Source organism: Vanessa atalanta, chromosome 7 (assembly GCF_905147765.1).
Source record: "Vanessa atalanta chromosome 7, ilVanAtal1.2, whole genome shotgun sequence".
Classification (NCBI taxonomy): Eukaryota; Metazoa; Arthropoda; class Insecta; order Lepidoptera; family Nymphalidae; genus Vanessa; species Vanessa atalanta.
In genome coordinates, this window is record NC_061877.1 from 10,465,947 (window position 1) to 10,490,904 (window position 24,958).

Sequence of the window (24,958 nt, forward strand, 5' to 3'; positions counted from 1 at the left end):
AACCTTAGATGGAGTACATCTTATCAATTTACGTCCAATTCAAATCAAGACACAAGAGAGCTCTATTGTAGAGTACAACCGTCTGCGCACGTTATACCACCCCTACTTGGCCAAATTAAGTATAAACAGAAAACGCGTAAAAAAAAATCCGGACACTGAATGGGCAATTCACTCGAACATTTCAGAGGTACCTACAAGAAAAATAAGAACGTATCAAAAAAAAGACAATTATATCCCGTAAACGTAGGAAAATAGAATAGCTTAACAAAAACCATTTGGTATTAATTTTGTTATTAATAAGTACCTATTAATAATTTATATACAAAAAGTAGTGATATCCCATCAAAAACATAAATGTAAAAATGAGAGCCAAGTTAAATATTGTGATATATACCTTGGTTGTTGACTTCAACGACAAAAGAAGTGAGATCTAAATTTTTGCCAAGTTAAATAGCCCTTCTGAAATTTATTTATAACTACATAAAATAGCATTTCTTCTTATAACTTGGGATAATATATTGTTGCCTAAGGTCTGACTTGGCTAGTTCTTATATGTTTATAAACACAACTTGTAGTTTGTGTTTAGAATAACAAATTATAACTCAGAACATCTAAGAAGAATGGAGGACAGCTCAGTATTGCTTAGTTAGTATATACGTACATAAAGAGCTGCGATGGTCCAGTCACTAGAAAACATTAATCTTAACCAGATATTGCGAGTTCATATCTAGACAAGTACCATTGAATATTTGCGTGCTTAATTTGTGTTAATAATTCATTTGTAAAGGCTTAGAACTTACGAAGGCTATAATATAATTCTTATATGAGAACTAGCCAAGTCAGACCTTAGGCAACAATATATTATCCCAAGTTATAAGAAGAAATGCTATTTTATGTAGTTATAAATAAATTTCAGAAGGGCTATTTAACTTGGCAAAAATTTAGATCTCACTTCTTTTGTCGTTGAAGTCAACAACCAAGGTATATATCACAATATTTAACTTGGCTCTCATTTTTACATTTATGTTTTTGATGGGATAATATCCTCCTGACGAAACTTCGGCTATGACGGCTTATGTTACGAATCAGCCGACTACAATACATTAGAGATAATGTAACTACTGTACTCTCTTTTTTCTTTATCATAGTCCAATGCCAGAAGTGAGATATAACTGCTTCTGAATAAAATATATATAATCAGACCGTACAAAAGACACTTGTACTATTATGGAAGTTATGCTGGCTACCCCGTAGTCAGATAATAATTAATAATTATTGTAACTGCTATATGATGATCGTTAAGCGCGTTGAACCGTAGTTTGGAAGCATTGTATAGGTTCCAAATGTTTCTTTTTATGAGGAGCAAAATAATACATATATCCGCATGTCGAATTTCTTTATTGTAAGCAACGCAGAACGTTGCAATTGAATACGATAACAACATAAATAAAGTATAAATTATCGAGTTTATTTGACTTGGATCAGGCATGGTTGAAGATTGAGGGATGCAACGACTTGACAGAATGCCAATTTTCCACACTCTCGCTGACGCTAACGGTTAAAATCCATTAGTGTATCGAAATTAAAATTACAACCATGTCAAAGGGAGTAACTGCTGTCACTTTGTGGCAAACTTCACTATGTTTTCGGTTTAAAGACATTTATTTCTCATAAAGAACACAAAAGTTCACTTATAATAAGAAATTATAATAATTTTGCTTGGGGGTACATTTAAAAGTCTGCCTTATGAATTATATACAGTAAAATAAAATGTTGCGGGTAGTTATATTACACAAACATGTTTAGGTAGGGGTTACATTAACTTATAAATTATTTTGCACATATTCCATTACACGTTTTTTAAATATAGGAAAACTCTTGCTATTAATGATTAAGTCTGATAATTTATTATAAATTTGAACTCCTTCAAATAAAATGTTTTTCTTTCCATAGTTGGTTCTGGTTTTTGGAAGTTCTAGTTTATTACGTTTTCTGGTGTGGTATGTATGTGTTTTTTTATGAAAGTGTAATTGTGAATGTGTTTTATTTGTTATTATTTTTCTAATCAACATGCAGGTTTTTAAAGTGTATAATTGATTTATATTAAAAAATTTTGTTTTTTTGTATAATTCAACGGATGGCGTCATATAATCATATTTATAAAGAACTTTAATAATTTTATTTTGTAAAGTTTGTAATGACTTTATGTTAGACTTCGCAGCAGTTCCCCATATTTCAATAAGATATTCGATATGAGGTTTTACTAAAGAATTATAAATAATAGGACGAATTTTATTAGGTATACATAAGGAAATCTTACGTAGTGCTCCTACCAAAGGGGATATTTTATTTTTAAGATGATCAATATGATATTGCCAGGTTAACTTGCTATCCATTATAAGACCTAAATATTTTTCATGATCAGTTTTATTTATTGGTTCGTTACAAATTGTTAGTTGGTCATGATTTGGTATATTTTTATTTTTAGGCGCGAAGATCATATATGATGTCTTTTTGGTATTAATAGTTAATAAATTAGAAACAAACCATTCACTAATAACATTTAAATCACGTTGAGCTACGTCAATTATATTTTTAATGTTATCACCAAAGTAAAATAAGCTTGTGTCATCCGCATAAAGAGTTATATCTCCAGACAAATCAATTGCACTAATGCTATTTATATAAATTAAAAATAATAGCGGTCCCAAGATAGAGCCTTGTGGTACTCCATATGTTAACGTTGCGGGCATACTTTGAAATTTTCCGATTTTAACAATTTGCTTGCGACGATGTAAATATGATTCTAAAATTTTGATTGCCGAACCTGTTATACCTTCTTTATGTAGTTTTTGTAATAATAAATTATGGCTGACCGTGTCGAAAGCCTTTTTTAAATCGATAAAGATACCTAGAACGATTTGCTTACTATCCAACGCGTTTTTAATTTTGGTGACAATATCCACAGTTGCTGAAAGTGTATTAGATTTCGGACGAAAGCCATATTGTTGACTAAAAAAGAAGTTTTGTTTATTGAGGTAATTATAAAGACGGACATATATTATTTTTTCTAAAATTTTTGACAAAACTGGTAAAACTGATATCGGCCGATAATTTCCCGGATCTGTTTTACTTCCGGATTTATAAACTGGCGTAACTTTAGCAATCTTTAAACTTTCGGGGAATTTTCCTTGTTTAAGACATTTGTTAAAACAGTCAGTAAGATTATCTAGAATAAAGTATTTTATACACTTTATATCTTTTACGCCGATTTCATCGATGCCTTTACTTGTGTTTACGTTCAATTTGTCAATTATTTCACCAACCTCCTTTTTTGTGGTGGGTGCAAATGTCTGAATAGTGTTATTTTGTGAATGTGAAAGACTAGAAGTAAGTTTTTGATGATATGATTGGGGTATTTTACTTGCTAAATCCGAACCAACAGTGGAAAAGAAATCATTAAAAAGTTGACAAATCTCATAAGGATCATTTACTACTATATTGGAATCTCGAACAAGATTTGGAGGTATGATATTTATCTTATTTTTGTTATTGACGAGACTGTTAATTAAGTTCCACATTTTTCTTGGCCGCTTATTACATTTTTCAAAAGCGTTGGAATAGAAGTTAATTTTAGCATTTCGTTTAGTTTTGAAAGCTTCGTACCTTTTGGTTTTGAATGTTGTTTCCCTTTCAGTATTTTTAATATCAGCTCTATGTTGGTTCCAGGCAATATTTCGATCACGTAAACTATTCAACACCTCTTTGTTTATCCAGTCTTCTCTGGGTTTATTTGAAATTTTTATTTTTGTGCATTTATTTTCTCGAATTTTAGTCTTAATTAAATTTTCTAATATTTCATAATCGTAGTCTTTATTTTGGATCACAGTTGTTTCCATTGATTTATATAAAGCAGTATAGTCAGTTGCCAAGTACTCATGTGTCTCTCTTTTCTTATCAACTTTAATTTGTTTGATATCTAGGTAAATCTGCTTATGGTCAGACAAGGGGGTATCAAGGAGAGCCATGTGGAAATTCATACCTTCCATATTTGTCAAAACGTGGTCTATAATAGATTTTGTTGTGTGTGTTTCTCTTGTACAAAAGTCTTCATTGAGATTGTTTGTACAAAAGTCTTCATTGAGATTTTTCGTCTTTTTACCATTGTCTATAATTAGAAGTTAAATATATTGCTATAATTATTTGTCTTAATTTGCTGGATATAATTTAGGTAGGTACCGCCTACTCATCACACATTATACTTTTTTCTCACATAAAATCGTTCCGAAGGTTAGTGGCGCGTTGGCGGGTTTTAGAAAGACGGTGGGCGACGCCTTTTTTAAATTAACTTTAGTATTAATACTGACTACAAAAATAATTAATATTTTTTTTTATTTATTATCATTAAAAATTTCTTTAAAACTATTTTTTAATACTTTTTGCGAGTTAGTAATTTATTGGATGATAGGTAATCTGTATTATAACAAATATTTTCGCTTAAACAGGCAAACATGTTGACTTATGTCAGAACATACTTGTTTAAGTCAAAGATTATTGATTACCAATAAATCCTTTTATTGATTAAATATATATATTTATTATAGTATAGTTTGACGGACGAGCATATATGCCACTTGAAGGTAAGTGATCACCACCAACTAATATTCCTTACATCGCCAATGCGCCACCAACCTTGGTAACTAAGATGTTACGTCCCTTGTGCCTGTAGTTACACTGGCTCACTCACCCTTCAAACCGGAATACAACAATAGCAGGTACTGCCGTGTGGCGGTAGAATATTTGATGAGTGGGTGGTACCTAACCTACCACCTAAAAGAAATATATTATAGAGAAATAAAATTTAAGATCAATATTTTCGTATGGTAATATACAATTTACTGAATCTTAGAGCTTAATGCTAGTCCGTCCACTCACCATATATTTTATTGTCAATAAGCAATATCTACCAAAACTTTTGTACAACTAAACAGCACTACTTATTATTCCGGTTTGAAGGGCGAGTTATTGTAATAAGTGGCACAAGAGGTATAACATCTTTGTTTCCAAGGTTAGTGGTGCATTAACGATGTAAAAGATATGTGGTTAACTAGGATAGTAGTTGGTTTCCAGGTGCTACATATGTTTTTAAAATAGCATAGAAATTATAAGTAACATATTTGCTATTCCAGACTATAATCTATCTCTGTGCCAACTATCATGCAAATCCGTTTAGCCGTTATGATTGAGTACCAAACGTCCATAAATCAATAGTTTCGCATTCATATTATTAGTAAGATATTTCTCGACCATTTCCCATAATTTACCCATAACATTTCCCTAACTGTTAATTTTTTTAATATATGATATATTTTCATGGATTTCGTATGAGAAACTATTTAAAAAAATGAAGTATATAAGCATATTCTTGAATTTTATATACAACATAAACTTAGTATTAATATCCAGGTATAGCTTGCCGTGTCACCTAAATATGCACAAACGAACGAGATCCAGTGCGAATCATTAGTGGCCCCGTCGTTTGATGCTCGTGTCTAAGCGCAATTAGACTTGGCCGAGTTCCATTATCGGTGAACGTGACAACAATATGTATCTAATGTCAATCGCTACTTTACTAACATTATATTTATTTGACAATTTTATCCACTTCTATTGGCTGACGTAACCCAGTGGATTCAAGCTGGACAAGGAACGTTCCATTTTTCATTTTATATTAATCCATATTAATTTTTTGGTATACTATAATATCTCAATAACCATTGATTTCGATATATGGCAAATGTGAGTAAATTACCGTTACAATACTGACTATTTTTAGTTCAATTAATCAATGAGTTCATTTTTCAGTATTTTCCAGCTAATTAGTTTTTATGATATATCAAATATATAATTACGTAATTTATAGAGTAATGGCCGACATGTTTCGGGAAACCATTCTTATATTCGTGAAGCGGACGCGTCGAACGTTGACGACGTTAAATACCGTGAAGTACCTAATGATATTACGAACACTTACGGTTGATTTAGTGTTAGAATATTTAGGTATTTCTCAACTGAACCCACTGGTAGAACATACGTTGTTATATGGAAAGGAAGCCAACGGACAGCTAATGTCGAATTAATCCTCTTTTTATTGCTTTTTATCGTAGGCGACATAATAGAGCAACCCGCTCTTTATATTTTCGGTAAAATATGATACTAAAATATAGAATATATATATATATATATGATATGTGATTGTATTTTTTGTTGTTAATTGTTTCTTATTTCCTGTTGTTTTTTTGAGATGGTCTAACCACTGGGTTAGAACGCGTCTTAACCGATGATTGTGGCTTCAAGCCGAGACAAGCACCACTGAATTCTCATGTACTTAATTTGTTTTTATAATTCATTTCGTGCTCGACGATGAAGGAAACCTGCATGTGCCTAATTTCAATGTTATTCTGCCAACTGTATCCATGAACCTGCAATGTAGCTGCGTGGTAGAATAACCTCCAACTTTTCACCTCAGACGGAGAGGAGACCTTAGCTTAAGTGGAAAATTTACAGGCTTTGTTTGCTAGTTGTTGAAAGTTGAGATTATTTACTGGCTATAAAAAGTGAACTTTAACCGAATATTTCCCATTCATATCCGTATTATTTTTCGTATGGTGAAGAAAAACATTCCGAGAAAACTTGGATATGTTGGATGAAAGTCTGCCACCAACGTATCAATACATAAGACTACATAAGAAAAGGTGGTGGAATAATCTACAAAGTCTCTTCTGAAGAGGCGACAGAACCTTAGCCTAGCATTGGAATATTTATAGGTTGATATTTAACTTAACAGGACAGGGAATTCAATTCGAGATCATCCAAAAATACATCGTAGCTCGTCGCAACGTACACTGTGCCAATGGTCAGTCATGTATGAAAATACGGCTCTAGAAGAGGAAAATTGGCAACGGTTGTTAACACGCCTTAGTAACTTTAAATATTTCTAGAAATTACCTTTACCTGTTTACAAACATCGGTACAATATCATATAATTCTTAGAGAATTTTCGTAGAACTACAAAAGTTGAAAACACAAAATTTAAATTTTTTTTTAATGGAACTGCCGTTATATTAATGCCACGTTATTTATCAATTACTTTCAAAACTATTATACCACAGGTATATTAAAAAAAAACACAAAATCAGCCAGTACCTGGATTCGTTCACAACAAAAGTCTAGATAACAAACAGTAATGTTATTTGAACATTAAAATGTTTTATTTTGAGAAAAAAAAAGTAATTACTGTACTGTGTACTGAATATTTTTACTATAATAATAAAATTTATTAATTTATTTTGTACTATAATAATAAAATATTAATAATCAAAGCCTTTGTGTAAATAATACTTTTATAAATAATTGCTTTATTAACCATTGAATGTTAATATATTACATTATACTTTGGATGTGTTAACATTTTTTTTTATTTCTATCTATATGTAAGTAAATTGGCAAATGGGACATAAAATTGTAATTGATCACCAGTGCCCAAAGACATTGAGGCCGTTAGAAATATTAAACAGTGCTTTCATCGTCAAGGCACCAAAAACACCGAGTAACTAAGATATTATCGTAGGAATGGGAAATTCCTTGTATCTGTATCTCGCTCTTTAAGCTGGAACACAACAATAATATGTGTGTTAGAAGTAATGACTGGGTGATACTTATCCAGATGGGAATACCCAAAGCCTACAATACTACTATCCCAATGACTAATTAATAATAATTCATTTAACGAGGAAGAGACTGCTTAATGTTACGCCATATTGTAGCTCATCCACAAATCCACATGACACACGTTCTTTATGACCGAAATACAAACGTACTCGTATATTATGACTCAAGGGGGAGCCCTTGACCGCTTTGCGAATGGCGCGTTCATTGCACTAATGTATATATTTTATACATACAGGGCACGCTGTTCTACACAGGATTGTATTGATGATAAAACAAGTGAAGTACTCTTGAAGTTTTTTCTATGTGAATTTAACTTTTGTTGATGAATTTTAATTAGTAGGTAAGATTTTTTCTTAATAAGAAAACTAAATTATTACAAAACTATTAAGTGTCTAAACTTTAGCTTGTTTTGACTTAGAAACTCCGAATCTCCAAGAGGGAAGGCGACGTTTGACCAGCATTGAAACATTTATAGCCAGTTACTTTAGTTACTCTTTCTTAGCCAACGTCTCAGAAACTATAGGTATAAGTTTAATTTCCAAAAACCTGATTGTCAATTATATAGTAAAGTTTAAGTCTGCACGATGATCAACGAATTCTTGTCAAAACTAAGTAGAATTAGTAGAAGTCGTTTTTTTGTTTTGTCAGCAGTAGTTTTTTTGTAGTCACTCATTTTTAATTCACAATTTAAAATTTTCTCATAAATCTATCGATGCGACCAAAAAGTTGATGTTTAAAGATAAGTTGACGTTGTGCTGGTATTGTACGTTGACTTGAATAATCTTACAAAATGGAAGAACTTATAACAAGCTTAAGAACAAATGTTTCTGTTTAGATCTCACTCCATAAACTTGAATAAATTTCAGAGCTATCTTCTTTATTTTAATTTAAATGGAAATTATCTTTATTTTTCTTAACATTCCAATAGTTCTAGAGGCGTAGAGTTGGACAAGTCTAATATTCAGTTAAAAGTAATATCCATCGACTTTGTCAATTGGATTAAAAGAATGGCTTTTTGGCTGCTAATTCTCGGTGGAACCTACATACCAAAACGGCGCTTCTTTTATTTTTTGTTTCATTAATTACGAGGTACCCGCCTCGTCTTTACGCGGAAACTTTTAGATTGAAGAACAAACATAGAAAGAAAAATTCTTGCTTTTTTCTCCAATCAGGAACGTTGAAATTCTCGGATTTTTTCTGCTATAATATGCATGCACTATACATATAAACCTGTCTCTTTATTCGTTCTGTTTATTAATGAAAACTGTATGGAAATATACATACAGTTACAAATTGTCAGTCATGTGGTGACATACATTTATTCCTGACAGAATATTTTTCGTTTAGTCCCTCAAAGAGTACTTAATTAATGGTACTTAGTTTAGAAAGAGTGTAACGCTTGGCGTGTTGCCAAATGCGCACAGAATGTTCAGTAGCTGTATTTGTCGCATGTATTTAATTTATTTCTCCAGTGATTTCTTTGTGGTTTTACAAAAATGCTTTAAAATATTATTTCGATTTGCAAATTTAAATATTCTTTTTTCAAGTAGGCTCATGAAATCATCTTTATTTCATCATGTTTGAGTATTAAATTAAATGTACATATAGCTTGGCTTGAAATATAATTTCTACCGAGAAGAATCAATAAGAAGCACCGAACTGAGACACAAAATTTCGAATACAATTTCTTAAGTACTACCAGGATTTTGTATTTGTTTTTTTGCCTCACTATAATGTTACGCGCGCTTCTTTTTCTTTTGTTTTTAGTTTTTTCCTCTGAGACCAATATGAATAAAACTTATACCAGAAGATGCATCAGTTCGCAATTTCCCTTATAAAGTTTAGAATATTGATATGACAAGCGCGAATTTCATGTTCTTGAAAAGAATGGGTTGTTATAAGGTTTTTTTTAAGCCGATTTCTCGGATGTCATTTACTAATATAATTAGCTGACTAAGCTAAGGATACGTCAATGTAAGTAATCAATCAGTGCAGTGCATTGTGCTCTCTCTGCTTCTGGGTAGTTAGCGTAGCACCCAATCATTACATTTTCCAGTGCTAAACAGCAATGCTATTATTATGTAGAAGTTTGGGGGGTGAGTAAGCCACAGGTACAGCCACAGCCAGAGTGGGATATTCTCTGACGATAGGAGGTGGTGACTACCACTAAGTGTTCTACTTGCCAATCGATTTAATTGAAAAGTAATTAATAAATTTTGGGAATGTAGGTCACCAAACCAATCCAAATATATCTGTTTACGACCAATTATATTAAATATATATAATAAGTTATATTGGAATCCATTACATAACTATCCGTTGCCATATTAAATAAGACAGAAATATTTGTTTTTGTTTCTGTCAAATAAAAAATTGCCAAAATGATTGTACCAACTGTAATGAGCTCGAAATGGAAATTTAATAAAGCTAAGTGTAAAACGTTTTATTAGATTTATTCTATAGGGCTTGGTTTAGTACTCGAGGTTTAGTACCCTGTATCGAGGACAAAATAAAGTAGATTCGTCTAAATCTCGCCACTCCCATTTGCTTCCAACTATTTGAATACAGCTTTTTGTGTAACGATACCACATGGAGTACGAATACACTTTAGTATATTTTATAAAAAAAACGTTATTTTTAAAAATTGTACAGTTATTTGGATAATTATATTGATGGCTTAAATTTTTATCTAGTGTTTTAAAAGTATAATAATGTGCTAGGATTTTGTGTGGATATTAATACGGATTAAGTTGCAGTTTAATGTATTTATAGTTCAGAGAAAGAGAGAAGGGGATAGCGATAGGTAAAGGATTATATTTGAGTAGAATTCTCAACACACACTGTCAATATCTGTTTTCCCCTGGAAATAAGATCTTACGCATTTCCTCCACACCAACCTCCTGCCCTTATCCCACTTTACTTGGGGTGATCCCAGCATGCCTTCTTCTTTCATACTTCCCTATCTGACCTCATCTCACAGCCACATTCTTTCCAGCCATATCATCTTTCACATAATCCTGGATGGATCTTTTCATTGGTCGTTCCCTACTTCTATATCCATCCACGTTCATGCTCAAGACTTTCCTTACAATATGTTCCTCATAACATGCCCATACCATGAAAGCCGCCTTCCACATAGCTTCTCGGCTATCGGTGCCACTTTCTAACTTCCTCTTATGTACTTGTATATATGTATGTATTCTTTCCTCTATCCATTCGCGTAACACCACACATTAATCTCAGCATTCTCATCTCCGCTACATGCAGTTATCTTTCATTAATCCTCCACATAAAGCTAAAAGTCCAGTGAAACTTACTCCGTCTCTTCGGGGAGCATCATGGGATCGCTTACGCATGCTACCGTGACGTCCCGACGGTTGGTCTATTCAATCAGTCAAGTCTGCTTACAACAAATTACAAAATAATCTACATTATGCACAGCAGCGCTTTCATTTTATATGGATCTATTTGCTCTATCTCTATGCTATATATAATTGGGTTGAGACGATACTCCTGTCAGCCGAAGGACGCTTACGCTTTCATCTGACACGTGGTGAGATCAGATAGACTGAAGTTTCATTTACTCTTGTTAAAACACAAATTCGTATCTTTTCATTCGTATTAGTAACAATAGTAGTAAGTAGTAGTAGAAAAAGTTTAGCAATTTACGTCCGAGCTTTTTTGACTTATGTTTAACTCGTTCGTTCATTGAAGACTTCGTTTATTGAAGAATTCCATAGCGTTATATAATATACACATATCACAAACATTTTATTGATCTTGCTCTTACATATTACGTTTCAAATTTTACCATATTTTTTATTGTATTTTGTGACTTTGCGTTGATACATATGTTGATCTCGCGCCGCGGAGTAATATTAAATTTCTCATATATAACGCAATGCTCGGCTTTACTTAGCTTCTCAGTCTCAGAAACCACAACGTCTCAATCCTCTACAGCCATTTTGATGTTATCATTTATCACTTCACTTGAAGTCCGGTGGTACATGGTAGTTCTTAGAGCAATTAAGTAAACTAAAGCCTCGATCAAGAATTAATCGCTGACCGAAGATTAGGAATTATAATTTCCCAAAGGAGATTTATTTTATCTGTTATGTATAAGAAGTTTTAACGACGACTTATAACTTTCATTGTTCCGGATGAGTTAAATACAGAAAACTTTGTTGTTCTACCTGAGTTTATACTCACGTATTCCTTATTAATGTGTATCTTTGTTCGTCGTAAAGTTTTTTCTCCTTAATAAGTTCGCTTTCTAGATTATACTGCTTACTTTTTTGGTAACAAAAATGTTTCTCGATTTTCTTAATATTGTCTCAAAGACACAAGGACATAATTTAATATCTGTGTCAAAACTGTAAGCTTACAATTGCTACTAACGTATACTCTAAATAACATGGAATTACAGAAAGAACAGACGGTAAATAACTACTATTGTTGCTACGTATTGCTCTTTTATTGAGTTTCACTTCACAATTTCACCACGCTTCTTCAAATTGGATTGGTTATTGATATACATGGGACACATTTTCATCTAAAACGAAAGGATTGAACCCGTAATATTCGATTAAGATTTACGTGTTCAAACCATTTGACCATCTCGCCCTAAACTTCATTGCTCAATATAAAAAAAAAAAACACACGGCTGCTTACGATAGTATTTTGTTACGTTAATCGACGTATGATTTAATTGCGAAACTAAACTATTTCTGAATACGGTTCCATCGTTTATTTAGATTAAGAGCTTATAGTGGAATATACAAACATGATTTGCAAGCGAAGATCAAAGATTTTGATTCACATTGGTAGTACTTGCCATAGCTTCCTGAAGCAAGTATGAAGACTGTATAAACTTCACGTCTAAACAAAGACTAATTTTAACAGGTATGCTATATAGAGTACACATTATTGGGGTCATAAATTTTTGGAAATATCTTTCGACATAACGACATCACAATGAAGGAGTACAAGTGCAAGTAGACAATACGATTAATTAAATGTAAGTCATCTGATCAGAATGAAGGTTTTGCCTAAAATAACCGGCAATAGCTGGCGATAACCGGCTTTGAATGGAAATTACCTACTCATCAATACTTCTACGAAACATCAACGGCTTATATTGAGAATTATTGTAATATTATAGTACTTTCGCCAGCGATTTTTCCGAACCGATACGACTTGGGAAGCTTCAAGGAAAGAGCTAATTCCTTAAAGGCCGGCAACGCACCTGCAAGCCCCCCGATGTTGCAGATGTTAATGGACAGTGGTGATCACTTTCCATAAAAAAAAAATATAAAGTCACTGTTTCCAATTTATGTGCAACGAAAGAAATCGTTCGGTGCGAAAAAGGGTGGTCGGATAACTGGGTGTACCTATGAAATGGTGTCTTTTGCAGTTAATATTATTTAAATGTTAATTAATAAGACGTAGACAAGTTTTGATCTATGTATCGCAAGAAAATTACTGCTCATAACAATTTTGATGTGATTCATATTTCTCATTTATGACCTGCTTATGAAGATGAAACAATAAATAAACGTTATAAAATAAATATACCAATCTAATATTTTGATTATAGTACATTGGTCATGTTATTATCTAATAAATTACACCCGAGCAAAGCCGGGATGAGTCGCTAGGTCTGTCACATCCTTACTAATATTATAAATGCGAAAATAACTCTGTCTGACTGTCTGTCTGTTATGTTACGTTTTAAAAAAAATACTATCTCGAATTTGATAAAATTTAGTATGAAGCAAACTTGAATCCCAATGAATAACTTTTTATACCTAAAACCTAGGTAGTGGTAGAGGGCGTGGTGTAAGGTTCTAGGTTAACACAACCTAGCACAGCCGCTGAAAGCGAAGCAGCGTGCGAAAATTAATTAAATATAAATAGGTAATGCTATTACATGTTTTATGTTTATTGCGGAATGTTAATCCATTATATTGTATTGTGTCAAAGGCGTATCGTATTAATTAGACTAAGTAACCGACCGTTGTCACTTAAAGCGCTTGATGCGGCTAGTTATGCCAGAGCTCGGTCATTATTTATGAACAGCAAGGTTAAATCTAATCTTCCACGTGATCACCACACTACCCACTGATGCTATATAATTTAAAAAAAAACTCTTTTATCATCTATATCATCATCGTTCAACTCAAATATTTTTTCTTCTTCTCAAAAATATAATTCTGAACGGGGAAATTCTGCTAGCGTTCTTGCCACCATTCCACGCGGTCAAGATTTATATAGTAACTATTTTTAATTCATATTTATAAATATTAAACGACTTAATTTTAATAAAATATTAGTGTGCAACACATAATATACAGTAATTAATAATTGCGGCTGAAATTAAACAATATAATACATACAAAAGTGAATGTTTGTTTGTTCTGAATGCACTCCCTAACGATAGCGAGAATACTATGATGAGCTGTTCTGTGTGCCCAAGAAGTTTCCTTGTTCACTTCTTCAGTTTTTCTTTATTCTACAGTTATTTGACAGTTTATCGATATATTAACGTTTTCTGTAAATTCTTATTCTACATGTTCAAAGCCGGGACTCGTAGTTATAGGTACACTTCATCGTCAAGTCAACAACTAGGTAGCTTTTTCTTACAGTCCCTATGTCTTTGGCCAGTCCTTGTCTTTGGCTGGATGACTACTTAAATAATACAAGAAAATTGTATAGCTTCTTATTTTCATGATTTGAGATGAATGGAAATTTAACGTAAATCATCGAGAACAGCTTGCATGAGTTCGCTTTTAAAGATAACACGAAAACGAGACGAATTTTTTGGTCTACGGTTTTGTATGTTTTTTTTTTTTGTAAAAATAATTACTAATTTAATTTTTTACTTGCGTTATATAAACGTGACATGTATGTATCTTAGCTTAGCTTCAGAGCTATTTACTATTGAAGATTCAGATTCAGATCTGACTCGTCAATCGTTTGATCATCATAATTAATATTATTATTTATGTCCATACTAATATTATCATTGTGAAATCAACTATCTACGTTACGTCTCGTCCGCTGAACTGATTTCGATTTTTGACATGATAATAGTGTGAATCCTCGTGAAAGCCATAAACCATACCTTTATACGTAAGAGGGTATTAGAGAAGTTACCGTTTTTGATCCACTGTCTATAAATAAACACTCCACAAAAAAAAGACTTAGAAATAAAGTAAGCATGTCTAAAAGAATCTTCAAATACTAAATCTGAAAGAGGAATATATGAACAAGTTTCACTACAGACTGATCTGCTTTGTTATTGGGTCGATTTATTTAACTGAAAACATTACCTGGTGACCCGGTAGCTTCGTATTCAATCGCTCTGCAATCTCTTTCGTAAAGATAAATTCTGAACAATAAATTCAGTATTTGTTATCTTTTACTTTAAGAGCGTTTATCAAAACTTCCGCTTCTCAAGTTTGGGAATTTACGGCCTAAATAAATTCTGTTTACCGGCTGTTTAGCTAAATAATGATTTATCTTTCTGACATGATCGATTTCACATTTGAAAGAATAAATCACAAAATTGTTTACTTTTTGGGAACTAAGTTATTACATTCCATGCACTTGTTACACTGGCTCACCCACCTTTCAAATCAGAACACAGACATACTCAGTATTACTGTTTGACGCTAGAATATATGACGCGTGACTGATAATTATCCAGAGGTTTTACCTAATGTTCCACCACTAAGCAAACTAATCACCAAAAAATATTTATAAATAAAGGCTTAGTAGTTTGTGTGCGCGTGCTTAAGGACAAAAGCATCGTTTTTTTATTTAAAAAAAACTGTATTGAATCATAATACTAATATTATTTATTGCGTCTATTACTTTTTAACGTCAAAAGACGTTAGAGATTATATTTGAAGAAAGTGACTCTGATAAAAAGTTTACCAGAAAGAAGTTTTAAATTATCATAGGAAGAACAATTAAAAAAAAAAAAAAACGGTTTATTTAAACGACCTCGTAAGTAACAATGACATTTTAACCTCCACAGACGAAGCGTCTGCACCCTTGCTTAACTTAATTGCTACCATTTAAAAAATATACAATTAATTAACATTGTAAGACTTAATTATAACTAGAAGCATTACGTTGTTTGAAGATTGGCTAAGTGGATGCAGCACAGCTATTCGGAGAGTTTAATTGTTCAATTGTAGAACATGTTGAAGGAGCTGCACATAGCTCGCAGTTTTACTATTTCTTTCACGATTAAATGTTTTTTAGTACATATTTTAAAACTGAAACTAGTGTTTCAGCTTCTACAAAAAACGTTTCTGCGGTCAAAATTTTACTTAAAAAATATTTTTGATCTGCGGCCGCGTAAATCATGACCTTTAATGACGTTTCCCCCAAGAGGATACCGGGCGCTAAGAGGGTGAAATATAAAGGTCGTAACAAGGCAAATAATTTACGGTTAAATTTACATCAAGTGGAAATCTTGGCTTTTGTCCAGTAGTGGACGTCTTCCAGCTCAAATGATGACGATTATGCTAGAATATATAAAATACTATTAAACTACAACGTCTTAAAGTAATATTATATATTGAGAAGCAACAGTTATTATTTCAAGTTCTATAAATATACATCGTAATTAATCTTATCCACATCAGTCAACAGTCTCATTTTTTTACTGCGAAAGCTGCGGGGCTGAGTGTACTTGCCCATCTATTTATATAGCCCCATTTTTGTTTAGACTCTATAGCGCTACCAAAGAATTGTGTTGTTTCTAGAATATATAATGCTGCTCATTTAAAATAAATTCGTTAAGAGTTGTAAATTTAATAGATGTTATCTTTTTTACGGTTAAACAGTAGGTTAGTTACACTGAACTAACGTTTTTAGCAATTATTATTAGCATTAAAATTGACTTGAAATTTTGTCATATAGAAAATGATACGACTACTTTAACTACTTTTACACTCGTGAACAAGACATTCGTAGATAATGTCGAAATATCGAGCCCCAACAAATAAAAATAAAAAACATGGTAAATATCCCGTTTTAAATACTGTTAGTAATTTTACACTGTTTAAGTCCGTCAATAGTTCAAGCTACCATATTTTATTAGGAGATATTACATTTATTACTTATATATTGAAGAGAGAAAATTCCCAAGTCGTATAAATTTTATTGCGAAAATATTTCAAAAGAACTACAAAGTTATTTGTTTATTATTACGAAAAAAAGTCATGGCCACTTTACAGCTCCAAGTAAAAAGGTGATAATGATATAAAGACGACCTCAATGTATTGTTAAAAAAGGTCGAAGGCTTTCAACGGTCCATTGTGTATAAGTTAATAAGGAGTTTATGTCCTTATCGTTTCTTCGACTAAGGATTGAAGGGTTGTTTGGTAAGGCATTGGCGGTTTAGTATTATTTATATTTCGATTTTACAGTTCATAAAATTTCTGTTTTATTATACAGAAAACTCGCCTTTGAAGGCTTATATGTAAAACTAAATCAATTTCTAATTTTTTTTTTAGGAATATTCAGCCATACTATTTATATAATGACCTTCAATTGTATACTCTGGTAGAATTTATATGCTTAGGAATTTCTACAATATCTAATTGTAGTAGTGATTCCGATTGTATAAGTGAGTCCACCATTTGCCATTTACCATTGCAAGGTAAATAGCCTAATGTCACTTATAAGAGAGTTTATATTTCAACTCGATGCTCCACTGCAAACTTGTTGATATACATGTGGCAGATATGACATGATATGACATATGGCCGGTACTTTCAGGTCACACGTTTTATTTTCACGGTCGAATGCGAGATGAATTTTTGAAAAAAGTGAATATATCGATTTCATACTATTATCTTTTACATTGGCAGAAAATAATAAAATAAACTTGGTTCTAAATCCAAGTAGTCTATTCACTGGGCCGTACCACTGGAACTACACCAGCTCTACTATAGAAATTGCTTACAAATATTCAATTGTTAAATTATAAAGTCAACGATCAGTTAATTAATTTTATACTTATTTACAGGCTTTGAGGCATGCTATAATGTTGGTCGAGCCAAGTCCAACAGAAGCTACCAACTGGACAACGAATTACAGCACCGTACCGAACTACTACATCACATTCTACGACGAGACCAGCAATCGGTATTATAATCACACGAAAAATGCGACTGAAGTGAGTTGAGCATTATAGACACTATACAAATTATCCTAGACTAACCGTAGCCCGCGGCTACGCTCGCGTTTGACCAAATTTGATAAAATTGGTATGAAGCAAGGTTTACCCTCTAGGAAAGACATTATACTTATACTTTTTATATCTAATCTCTGGACGAATGGCCACTAAAACGCGAATGAAGCTGCGGGCCACAACCTGTTGGATATGGAATTTGACTAAATACCTGAGTAGACGAACGAATATCTTAGTTCTCAAGGTTGGTGGCGCATTGGTGATGTAAGGAATGGTTTATATTTCTTACAGCAACATTGTCTATGGGCGGTGGTGACCACTTACCATCAGGTGGCCCATTTGCTCGTCCACTTAACTAGGTCATAAAAAAAATAGTTTCACAAATGCTTCATATAACAGAATTATATTAAAAATCAAAAGTATAATTCAAGTAACAATTCATTTTATCCTCAAGCAGAAAAACGCTTTATTTTTCGCTTTCAACATCGTATTTAAGTGATTTAAAATCCCTTGTTCTTTTATAAAACTAGAATTTGAGTTCACCTCGAAAAAATAATTCTCATGAAAATGCCATTTTGTTCGTTCAGTTTATTCATTTTCGAATAGATGGAACAAGGTTTACTTATCTAAATTATTTTACTCATTTACCTACTGGTGTTTTATTAAGCTTACGTCATATTACATGCAAATTCAAAATAAATTAGCCAAAATATTTTCCTCCTTAAGATGACCTGTAGCTTTGATTACAAAGATGAACATTATATTTATTTCTTTATGTGTAAATATATGCGATTTATAATCAGAGTATTATTGGTATAACGCGGATTTAAGTAATTATTTGTATTCAGGAATACCAATCATTCATCCTACCATGGTGGCGTCAAGTGCTATGGACGGTGCTGTTCGCAGGCATGGTGGTGGTGGCGACGTTGGGAAACGTCGTGGTCATATGGATCGTTCTTGCCAACAAGCGAATGAGAAGCGTAACAAATTATTTTCTGGGTGAGATTTATTAATTTTCATTAACACAAATGAATCCCACAATTTGACTAAAACATAAAATTATTTAAATGAAGTTAAACATATGCCAAGATCTTATTTAGATTTTATTTTATTAGATCGATTAAAATTCTATTGCTACCAATCCAACTGAATTCCTTGCTGGTTCGTAGTAAAGTTGATATTCACTTCGAACTTCTACAATGACGATTCAAGAGTTTACGTAAGAGTCTACTATAAAAAAAGTATTTTCATTGATTGATTACAAAATCCATTCTTATCACGTCATAATTTTATTTTTATTAAAGACATTATTAATTTCGAATATAAAGTCTTCTTAAAGGGTTCCTAATTAATAATGGAGTACTCTCATTAAAGGTTTAGAACATCACCATCCATCAATAGTAATGCGAAGAAAGTAAACGATCGAATCGCTATTGTCGCCGCGATAGAGCTGTCCCAAACTTCTGAGGGAGCTTGATGTTTTCCCATTTCCCTAAACTACGTTCAATAGAAACTTTGCGACATTCCACAACAACTATTCAAGTATTCTACAAAGTGTATTAACTAGTATAAATTCGATTCTCACCGGTTACAATGAGACTTTAACTCAATAGTGACTACTTTACACAATCGCGCTAGTTTTCGAATACTTTGCTTTAAAATAGCACAGTTTAAATGTTTCGCTCAAAAATATTTCCAAAAGTTATTTACGTTAAAAATTTAAAAGCGGTGATTCAGATTGAATCATGGTTGCATTTATATTACACTTCGTGATTTTACTTTACAAAATTAAGTCTAATTAAAAAAAAAAATTGAGTGCACCCTCACGAAATATTCTAAAAGTTGTCTTTATTTCAACACTATATTAAGGTATTCATGAATTTGATTATTTTTTATGTGCTGTTTAATTTCAGTTTATCTGATTTCTTGTTTTGTTTGTATATCTGTCATTTATAAAAAAATATGTAACTACAAATAATTATTTATTACAATAATGACGTTTCGTTTCTAGTAAACCTTTCAGTAGCAGATACTATGGTGTCAACATTGAACGTCACTTTCAACTTTACGTACATGCTGTACTCGGATTGGCCCTTCGGTCACTTCTACTGCAAGTTTTGTCAGTTCATCGCAGTGCTCAGCATATCAGCCTCCGTGTTCACTCTGATGGCCATCAGCATTGACCGGTAGATATTAATATATTTTATATTATTCACATATAACAGGTATAATTTAAGGCTCCGTTTAGATTATCAGTTGTTAATCTAATAGAATTGCTAATGTCTTAATCTTATCAGTGCTAATTACTAAACATAATTTTAGTGTACTTAGTATGAATATAGCGGTTTTAATAATAATGTCTTTTTGTCCAAATTTCTCTGATGGTGATCCATCTCAGACCTAGTCCCGTGTAAAATATGGAGAAGTAAGTACGCAAACACAGGTGCTCTTTTGACTAATTTAGGAAGATTAAGAGGGTAAGAAATTCGGTACAAAACCAATGGCTTCACTTGCTTACCGAGGCATCTGAGATTATTGCGATCATCCTGACTTTGGGCTCCCACTTCGAATTTCTCAAGAAAACCCTGTAAGGTTTTTGTTGGGGATTTAAATTTGGATTCAGTACCTAGTACAGTAACTTAGAGCAAGCCCGTTGATAGGTACCACCCACTACCGCCAAACAATAATACTTAGTATCGATGTGTTCTGGTTTGAAGGGTGAGTGAGCCAGTATAATTACAGGCATACACATAACGTCCAAGGTTGGTGGCGCATTGGCGATGTAAAGAATCGTTAATATTTCTATGGGTAGTAGTGGCTACTTACCATCAGATGTTTGAATATAAAATAAAACTACAATTTTAAAATAAAGTACGTCCAAGATCATATACTTCATCAATTTAGGCATTTGTTTTAAAGCTATAACAACGAAGCGTAAAGAAACATATGATTGAAAATGGAGCAGATGTCAACAAAGTAGATACAGTAGTTAAGTACTCATCTTAAAACATGAAAAGCCGCCGAAATATTCTCACGTTTTGCTCCAAATATAACAAATGTTTTTTTTATCGTAATGAAGTCTTCGCCTTGAGTCTTCGAAATATAAGAGTATTTTCAATTAATTAAACACAAGTTCTTACATAGATATAATATCTTTTTAATGTCATTTTAACTTAGGTCTGAATAATTTTATCTAATTTCGCTCTTATAGACATTGTAAAAAGATTAACATATTTGTATTATTAAACTTGTTATATTACTTGTCCGTAAGAATCAAAACTCTGTGTTAAAAATGACGGAATCCAAGCTTACCAAAAAGTTTTTATTGAACGCGTGTGAATTTATTTATTATTACAAGAAGCGAGGCTAAAAATGTAACAGATTTTAAGCAATCCGTTCGTATTTATAAATTATTACCAATCGTTTATTACAAAGTTATCTCACTAATATTTAGATAAAGACTGGCATGGTTAAAACTTATTATGACAAGATTTGCAAGGTTGTTGGTATTTATAAATTATATGAATGTATTTCTTGATTATATGTTTTTCCTGAAAGAAGAAGTGTGCTCTCAGTACGCTAAGACTCTTTCAAAGAAAGGCCTGCAGCGTCAGGCCGAACTTCAAATATCACGGTGGTATGCAGAAGGGAGAATGGCCAACAAATGGCCAAAAAAAATAATAGTGTAAATATTAACCTGTCAATCTGAAAAGATATTTATAAATTCAAATATTATAAGTTACAGATAAAGAACAAAGAGGCTGTGGAGGTTTTACGGTATAGGAAATGTTAGCAAACTGTCTTTTAATTTTAACTTAAGGAGATCTCTTTAAAACCATTTGCGAAACCTCGGATCTTAAAAGGGACATCTTTGCACTAATTAGTTACAATACAGAGCGTGGGTTTTCCGATTCATTTAATGTAATCTTTAATTAAAATGAATGTAAAGCTAAATGTGTTAGAAAATGAAAAGGGAGGCTTAGGTTGTTCTTAATTTTTGCCATTAAGCTACTAATGTTTTTCATGAGGACGTATAATTATGTCAATTTTTCATATATCTTAACTGACATCAAGAAGGACTCAAATAGCTTAATGGCACGATTCATCGCACTGAAATCTCCAAAACTGAATTACAAAATCAGCATTTATCGTTTTTGTTTTCTAAACCAGTAATAGTAAGTAAGTAAGTAAGTAAGTAAGTAAGTAAGTAAGTAAGTTAAGTATAATAATTATCTACTCAAAAACAAATCTTGTCTAAGGACTAGTATTGTATTATTATTAAATAAAATAATGTAAATGGTTTTCGTTTGTCTTAGACAGCCAAAACCATTAATTTTCACTATATCTGATGACAGAATCAAATTAAATAACACAATATAATTTCATTCATGAGTGTGGAAATAATTACAAGCGAAATAACTTTGGTCGTTTGGTACGCATTTATAACACGGTGATTAACTTAAAACTCAATTCCAAGAAGACGAATTCTTACTCGTAAGAATTAAGAATTCCATTGAATATATCATTGAAATTCTTAAAATAAATTGCTCGAAGAATGTTAATTACAGACGAACTCGGAATTCAAGCCGCTTAATATCATTAAAATATATTTATATTTTCACATGTTAGTGGGACTTATCTAGGCTGTCTAGAAGCTTCGAAAGAGGCGTGAGCCAGTGTAATTACAAACACAAGAAATATCGATTCACTGAATCGTATGGCTTTATGCAAGCCCATCTCTGTAAGTTTCTACCGCATTTGGTGGGTATAAATGGATATCCAGAATATATGAAAACCATTAAAATATAGAGCAGCGCAAAGCTATTATTTTACCGTGAAAAGTGAGCATGCTGGTTTAATTACAGTCACAAGGGAAATCACAACTGACATAGACAATAAAATTATTTGTACTAGTACGTTCAACTAAGTATGCTTGTTTTCGTTACTTGCAAAAAAACTTTTGATGGTAAGTGGTCAACACATCTTAGAAATTAGACCCATATGGCATTTCAACAGATTCTTATACGACCAACCCCCCGACCTTGGAGATATTACGTGCCTTGTACCTGTAGTACAGTCAAAGTACCATACATAGTGAGTTGTTTTGAATTATCTTTACAAAAATAAAAACAAAAATAGGCTGTTATATTTAGCAACAATATTAAATGAAAGAGAAATAGTTCAATTACATGTACAAGGACAACGTAACAAAAATATTTAATTAGGTATGTCACTTATATAATGATTTTTAATTCCAACTGAAATAGAAGTTTGAGTTGTTCTCGTCATAAAATTTTATTCTCTTTTATTCGTCTGAATTCTATTAAAGATTTGACAAGCAAATAATTTATTTCTTTACAAATAAAATGACTTTAGTACTACTATGTTATTGTTAGCAGCGCTGCGCACAATTGACTTTGTTTTTGTTTCAAATATTTAGTACAAATTTGCCAAAAGTCATGGCGCTATGTTTACACAGTTATAAAAATAATCTGATCTTCAATGTCATTGAATATATGACATATAGTATAGACTGGACTAGTATGGACTGACCTGTTCGGCAGCAGATGATGGGAGCTTGGTTGAGACCAATAACCGATGAACTTGAATGTTTTCGTGCGGAGAAATGCTTGTACTAATTTCTATTCTCCCCTACGCCTCCTACGCCCAATCTCTCTCCAGTTATTTTATGTTTGCCAATTCATTGTATCATGAGAGTCAGGAAATAGTGAGTAACATTGCCTCCGCAGGAAGAGCGTTCAGGAAGACATCATCATCATTACGTGAATATGCGAATAATTAGAAGCTCATTTGTAAAGGCTGTTTCAAATTAAAAAGAGGAATTTGTAATATTAGTCCTGAATAAGAATGTCAAATAAAAACGAACAACAAAGGGTAACCAGAAAAAGACGTTAGAATATTTTTGCATCATAATCATGTAAGCTTTACACGTGTAGGATTAACTAACTTCAAATTATTTGTTCTAGATATGTTGCAATCATGAGTCCTCTTAGACCGAGGCTCGGTAAAAGGGCCACTCTCGGCATAGCCGCTGCTATTTGGGCCGGTAGCTCCATCATCAGCAGTCCCAACATCATCTACTTCACAACTGACGTGGATGTACTACCAGATGGAAATACCAGGTATTCAGTTTAAGAACTTTATTCTCATTACGACAACGTCATTTACATGAGAACTTATATCTAACTTATAAATTTAACAATTCGTTCGGATCAGCAAAGCAGATGAGATAACAGTTTCAATTAATTATTTTAACAGAGAATCGTTACACAGAATATGGTTATAAAGTCGAGATTTAAACATAGAAAAATTTGTTAGAGTTTTTACTTGTTTAGGTAAATTGTTATAAAGGTATTGCTGATGATATTTGTATGTTATCATTATTGATGAAATTTTAAGCGTATTTTTGTTTTGTTTTATTTGTCATTTAACTCATAAATACTTTACATAATTACACAGCTACCTTAGGCATATTCTACGAGCACTGATATCAATTGAGTAGTGAATTAAGAAAATTTAGATCTTACGAATATATAAATTAAGTTTTATTTCTATCAAAGGAATTAAAATCTGTTAAGATTCCATTTAGATAAGCGACTAACGCTTAACTATTTATTGCTTAAACGAAATATTAATAACATAAAATGTTTTCCACTTGGATTATTACTTAAGAATATTTTATAAATTAACGAGTATTTTTGTTGAAACATCTCATTAATATTTGTTTAATGAAAAAATACTTTCACGTCTATATTGCGTTTTCTTAAAATTTAATAAACGGATAATTACACGCATTAGGAAGCACAAAGGTTATATTCGGTCTTAAAAGAAAAAAAGGTTTATGAATTTCACGTTAGCAGAGTCTGAAAAGTGAAAAATATAAAATGTCATAATATATTCGACGGTGTAAATAAAACTTACTTTTGAAGTGATTTTACAAAGCGGAAACCTTACAGCTGTGTTTAATATTGAAACGGGTTTGATAAACCTTTC

The 24,958-nt window shown here is 32.2% G+C and overlaps 1 protein-coding gene across 1 annotated transcript in view; it reads left to right on the forward strand.

Annotated features, from left to right (window-relative positions):
* LOC125065382 (tachykinin-like peptides receptor 99D) overlaps window positions 1-24,958 on the forward strand; it is a 117,991-nt gene that overhangs the window by 87,495 nt on the left and 5,538 nt on the right. The window contains exons 2-5 of the mRNA XM_047672948.1: window positions 17,777-17,926; window positions 18,790-18,943; window positions 19,956-20,130; window positions 23,932-24,087. Of these exons, the coding sequence (XP_047528904.1) occupies window positions 17,795-17,926; window positions 18,790-18,943; window positions 19,956-20,130; window positions 23,932-24,087 (617 nt within the window). The 5' untranslated portion in view covers window positions 17,777-17,794. The remainder of the gene's footprint in view (window positions 1-17,776; window positions 17,927-18,789; window positions 18,944-19,955; window positions 20,131-23,931; window positions 24,088-24,958) is intronic.